Source organism: Ipomoea nil, unplaced genomic scaffold, assembly GCF_001879475.1.
Source record: "Ipomoea nil cultivar Tokyo-kokei standard unplaced genomic scaffold, Asagao_1.1 scaffold0706, whole genome shotgun sequence".
In the NCBI taxonomy this organism is placed as follows: Eukaryota; Viridiplantae; Streptophyta; class Magnoliopsida; order Solanales; family Convolvulaceae; genus Ipomoea; species Ipomoea nil.
In genome coordinates, this window is record NW_017617134.1 from 1,112,949 (window position 1) to 1,118,567 (window position 5,619).

The 5,619-nt window shown below is 34.2% G+C and overlaps 1 protein-coding gene across 1 annotated transcript; it reads left to right on the forward strand.

Annotated features, from left to right (window-relative positions):
* Positions 1–4,344: 4,344 nt before the first annotated feature.
* LOC109176357 (pathogenesis-related protein STH-2-like) lies at positions 4,345–5,619 on the forward strand. The gene is made up of 2 exons (XM_019325799.1): positions 4,345–4,628; positions 5,169–5,619. Exons 1-2 carry the CDS (start codon positions 4,442–4,444, stop codon positions 5,465–5,467), a joined length of 486 nt encoding a protein of 161 aa, XP_019181344.1. The 5' UTR covers positions 4,345–4,441; the 3' UTR covers positions 5,468–5,619.

Sequence of the window (5,619 nt, forward strand, 5' to 3'; positions counted from 1 at the left end):
CTCTATGTGGGGTCGACTCTGAAACAGTAGAACACCTCTTCTGTGCTTGCGCCTTCGCATCGTGTATTTGGGACGTTGCGGATGTGCTACAGGGGAGGCGATTGCTCGCCTTCATGGAATCCATGCTAAGCGCCAATACGGCAGAGTTGGCGGTAAGGATGGCAGCTATCTTCTGGGTGGTGTGGCAGACTTGTAATGAAGCTGTGTGGAATGCGAAAACGCCACATGTAACGGCTGCTCAACAACAGGTGCTGAGTCTGCAGGCTACATGGAAGGAGGTCTACACGACACCATTGCGAAACACCTGCTGCTCGGCAGTGCTTGTTCAGTGGACACCACCACCTTCCAATACCGTCAAGTGTAATATTGATGCCGCTATGTTTGGGGACGGAGCTGGTTTTGGAGCCGTTGTCCGTGACCATGTCGGTCGTTATCTTACAGCCAAGAGCGGGCGTTTAGGGGGTGTTGGGGATCCTTTTGTGGCGGAGGCATTGGCAGCCAAGGAGGCTCTTACTTGGCTTAAAGACCAACATCATAGCAACATTGTGCTTGAATCTGACTATTTAAATTTCTGTAATGCTTTCAATTCTTGCAACTTTGATCACTCATACGTAGGTTTAATTGTAAAGCAATGTCGTTAAATTGCTAATGACATTGGGAATGTTTGTGTTTCCCATGTTAAGAGATCAGCGAATCGTGTAGCTCAAGTGTTAGCTAGGGCGACCGGTTCTTTGACTGGCTCAGGTGTGTGGGATGGTAATCCCCCTGATTGTATTGCCGATTTATTGAGTATTTAATGAAAGTCCTTTCGTTTTGTTTCAGAAAAAAAAAAAGGCATAGCTCGACTCGCTAAAATGAATAAATTCTCTTTATAACATTACACCGTTTAGCGTTAACCCTGAAGGTTACAAATGGGTGTGTGCATGAAAGAGAAATAAGAATAAAGAGGTGATAAGATATGAACTGAGTCTGTAGCCTATGGGTTCACGCAGAGACCCTTAATTGATTTTAATCAAATATACTCTCCCACGGTAAATATAATTAGCAGAATAATAAATTTAGCAGAATAATAAATTTAGATTATTCTTTCTCTAGTCGTATTTGTATCTCTATCGCATTCCAGACAAGTGCTACCATTGAGTCGTTGAAGTTGTGCGAGCGGTGAGGAATGCATAGTACGAAGGCAGTGTAATGCGACTGTAGTGGTTGTAAAATTGCTATCTTGTAGTGGTTGAATAGTAGAACTCAATTGAACCAATTTGGTGCAAGATTTCCAGGTTCAGTAAACATAGCTTTCACAGCAAATCTAGTATGAAGATTTAGTGCTATTTTTAATGTTGTAGCATATAATGTTTATAAACTTGCTATAAGAAAAAAGATTATATTGAGTTTAAGGTTTTCATATTGTTTTGAGGTTGAATCAAGTTTTTATTTTTCCTGGACACAAATTTATGATTAGTTGCAGCAAGGTAAATTGAGGCTACTGGAAGTTTGCTCGATGGACACAAATTGATGATTAGATATACAAATACGACTAGTAGAGTGCAAATGAAAGAAATATTCGACGGAGAGATAGGAGTACCTACGTGAAAGAGAGGAAGAAGTTGCGATTAGAGAGTAAAGAATTTATGGCTTGGATGTCTAATTTGAGAATTTGCTTACAAATAATAATAAAAAAAAAAAAATAATAATAATAATAATAATAATAATAATAATAATAATAATAATAATAATAATAATAATAATAATAATAAATAAATAAATAAATAAATAAATAAAATAAATATGTGGCAATCCCGTCAGCAAAATCTGGAAGTTAACCCGTTAAAAATGTTAATTGCTCTGTTTTTTCAGGTTCAATGGCTTATTTGGAGGTTATTTGAATTCGGTGGCTTAATTGCTGTTTCCCAAATAGTTTAGTGGTTTATTTGTACTTTATTCCCAAACTTTATTGTGGTTACTCTAAGAGCAACCCCAATAAAGGGTTCTTTCATGGTTTTTTACAGAACAAAAATCACCAAATGAGTTTTTAACTAATGTGGGGATGATTTTTTGATGGTTTTTTCTCTGTCAAGTTGAATTTTTTATGGGTCCCAATACTAAGAAAAATGGAGAAGGCATGCTGTCTGAGCTATGCGTTTGGGCTACTATACATCCGGCCCAGTTAGGCGCGTGCAGTACACGCACAAGCTTGGTGCATTACTGTTCATTTTTTTTTTGTCAGATTTCTTTTATTTTTCTTTTATTTTCTCTTCCATCTTACTTCTCTCTCTCCTACTTGAACATGTAAAAAAAAAAAAAACAGTTAATTCCACCAGATGTCTATTGGCTTTGATTATAATTTCAAATTTAGTCCTAGACTATCGTTTTTGTCATTTAGCACCACAGACTATTATTTTTTGGACGCTTTTAGTCCTTTTCATGACTTTTCCTATTTTTAGTAAGGGCATTTTTGTCTCTTTATATTTTTCTTTTGTTATTTTTTTTTTTGTTTCAACCGGTTTAATTGGTTTAGGACTTTACTAAAAACTAGTTGAAAATATGGTTACTAAAAATCAGAGGTTACCTAAAGTTCTAAACCGATTGAACCGGTTGAAACCGGAAAAGAAAATATAAAAAGACAATATTGCTCTTACTAAAAATAGCAAATGGATGAAAATGACTAAAATTGTCCAAAAAACAATAGTCTGGAATGTTAAATGACAAAAACAATAGTCTGAAACTAAATTTAGAATTACCACAAAAGACAAAGGACCTTTGGTGAAATTAATTCATGTAAAAATTTAAAAAAATCTCCTACTATTAAGGTTGCTCTGATCTTACTCTAAAGTCTAATCTAATGGTGTGGACAGAACTCCGGATTTAATGTCGAAAAATAAGCAAAATTTCCGCAAATCCGATGTGGTCTTTTAGACTTTTGATGCCGGCCATTACTTAGTCATACAATCTTTATTCTTTTAGTATGACGTTTAAATGAAAATTGGTAGTTGCAACCAGATAACTATGACGTTTTGACTAGACAATTTAAGAACTTGGGACATCAAGAAAGAAAATGTCAACAAAGGAGTGAAAATATTATTACTTTTCCCACTCAAACTTGTATTTGTTGCCATTATATTCAATTCATTTAAAAGTTTATTCTTTTTTTTTTTTCCTTAAAAAATGTTTCACTTTTATTTCAAAAACTAAAATTTTGTCAAGACAGTGCCTTATTAAAGTATTTGTAGAAATATACTCCGGTATATTTTTAGTTTCATTTTTAAAATAGTTTTAGATTCGCTTTTCAACTTATTAATTACACAAAAAAATTTCAAAGAATGTATCATCATCAATATTTAACATTTCAGTTGCAATTTGAAACATATTCATGTAACAAAAAAAATATTTGTATAAACACTAATGATGTTATGTTTAGAAACAAAAAATTGCTGATATAAAAGGATTTGCTTGGTAAACATCGTTTTAACAAAAAATTAGCAAATTAAACCAGTTTAATTAGCTATTTTCTTTATAAAAAAAAAAAAAAAACAGTTTAGCTGATTTAATTTATCAAACTTCATTTTAATTCATTCTATGGTATATTGGTATGTAAGGGCATTTTAGATCACGCCACTAAGTAATTAAATGAACTTTAAAAAAAAAAACTTTTAATCTTGATCTTATTGATTATAGTGATATTTTCATTTATGACACTCAAGTTGTTCAAATGTTTCACTTCTAATCTAAAATGTCTAAAATAACTCATTTTGCACATGAAAATTTTACTCTAGCAAGTCCATATGAGAATATTTTGAATTTGAAGTAAAACATCAAATAATATAGATAGAAATATAATGTCTGGGAGAAGAAATATAATATCATTTCATAGTGTCGTAGTGCAATTTACCTCTATTATCATAAGATTTGCAGTTACATATGAGTAGAGTTTACACAATGCATATCCTGAAATAGCGGTTGCGGATTTCCCTCGTCACTCAAAATAAAAATTAAAGAAGCATCATTATAGACTTATAGTTGAAGGACAAGAATAGCAGCTAGAATAAACTCTTTTATTTATACTATAGTAACTCTAGGGGTGGAGTCTGATCCTGTGAGCTTAGAATTAATTAAGTGAAATCACCTAAATATTTTTTTCAAATTCCAATTAACATAAAGAATTGCGTGGCATCACGATCTATATCCATAAATTGTAAGAGTCCAAGTGTATTCCTTTAAAACAACATCTAGAATATAATTATTATAATGCCATGAAAGTCTACAATGGAGTGCCGGCCTTGACTGTTGAAATTACTATCACAGTATCACCCAACAACATCGCACCATGCCTATAAATAGAGCTCAGTCACAGCTTCCATAATCATCCCACAGCTCAATACTAAACATCCTACCAAACCTTAATCTCTTCAAACATTTAGTTTTATTAAACTAAGCAAAAAACACTATGGGAGTGGCTACCTATACCCATGAAGTGGCAACTTCAGTTGCAGCTCCTAGGATGTTCAAGGCTCTGTATGTGGACTCAGACAACCTCTTGCCAAAGGTGATGCCACAGATCATAAAGAGCATCGAAATTGTTCATGGTGAGGGTAGTGGTGCTGGAACCATCAAGAAGATGAACTACCTCGAAGGTTAGTAAAGAATTTGAGCATTATATCAAACGCACCACACACCCAAAAAATTGCACCATACTTCCCCACACCTAAACTGCGTTTCCCAACAGTGTATGGTGCGTTTATGCCTACTTAATGGTTCGTTTTGTAATAATGCGTACCTAATAGTGCATTTTTTATATATTGGTGTATTTTTTCGTTGTGCCGTCCTAACACTATTGGTGTGTGTTTGCATACCTAATGGTGCGGCTACATCTACCGCACGTTAAGACCTGACCGCACTGGAACTTCGCTATATATATATATATATATATATATATATATATATATATATATATATATATATATATATTAAGGGTCAAATGAGGACCTATGATGTGAGGGTTTATCTGATCCTTTTATTTACATAAGCCAATGGCTGTGATTTAATTTTATGTAATTAATTTAATTTTTTGTACTCAGTTTGTTGTGCATTCGATCCCAGTTTGTTGTGCATTCGATCCCAGTTTGTTGTGCAATACTAAATATACAGTCGATTTTGGAACAACGTACATACAGGAGATAGCTTAAAGTACGTGAAACACAAGATTGAAGTGGTGGACGTGGATAACTTGATCTGCAAGTACTCGTTGGTGGAGGGAGATGTGATGGGAGACAAGCTGGAATCCGTAGATTATGAGGCCAAGATTGAAGCGAGCGGCAATGGCGGCTGCGTTTGCAAGAACACAAGCAAGTATCACACCAAGGGTGACTATGTTCTCAAAGAAGAGGAAATTAAGGAAGGGGTGGACAAGGCCATGGAGCTTTTCAAGGTGGTCGAACAATACTTGCTTGCAAACCCAAGTGTTTGTGCCTAATCAACTTGATTGGGTTTTAATGAATTATTGTCCTTTATTACTATCTATATTGGGTGTGCTTAGTTTGTGTACCATCTTTAATTTGCCTTTAATAAGTTTGAGAGTGTAAGTCTCCCTTCACTCTTTTTTATATCTAATAAATTTGATTTAAA

Bases quoted from the DNA above. Each gene is read 5' to 3' on its own strand.
- LOC109176357 (XM_019325799.1), top strand. From the start codon at position 4,442: ATGGGAGTGGCTACCTATACCCATGAAGTGGCAACTTCAGTTGCAGCT. The intron at 4,629-5,168 runs GTTAGTAAAGAA...ACGTACATACAG, and splicing joins GAAGATGAACTACCTCGAAG to GAGATAGCTTAAAGTACGTG.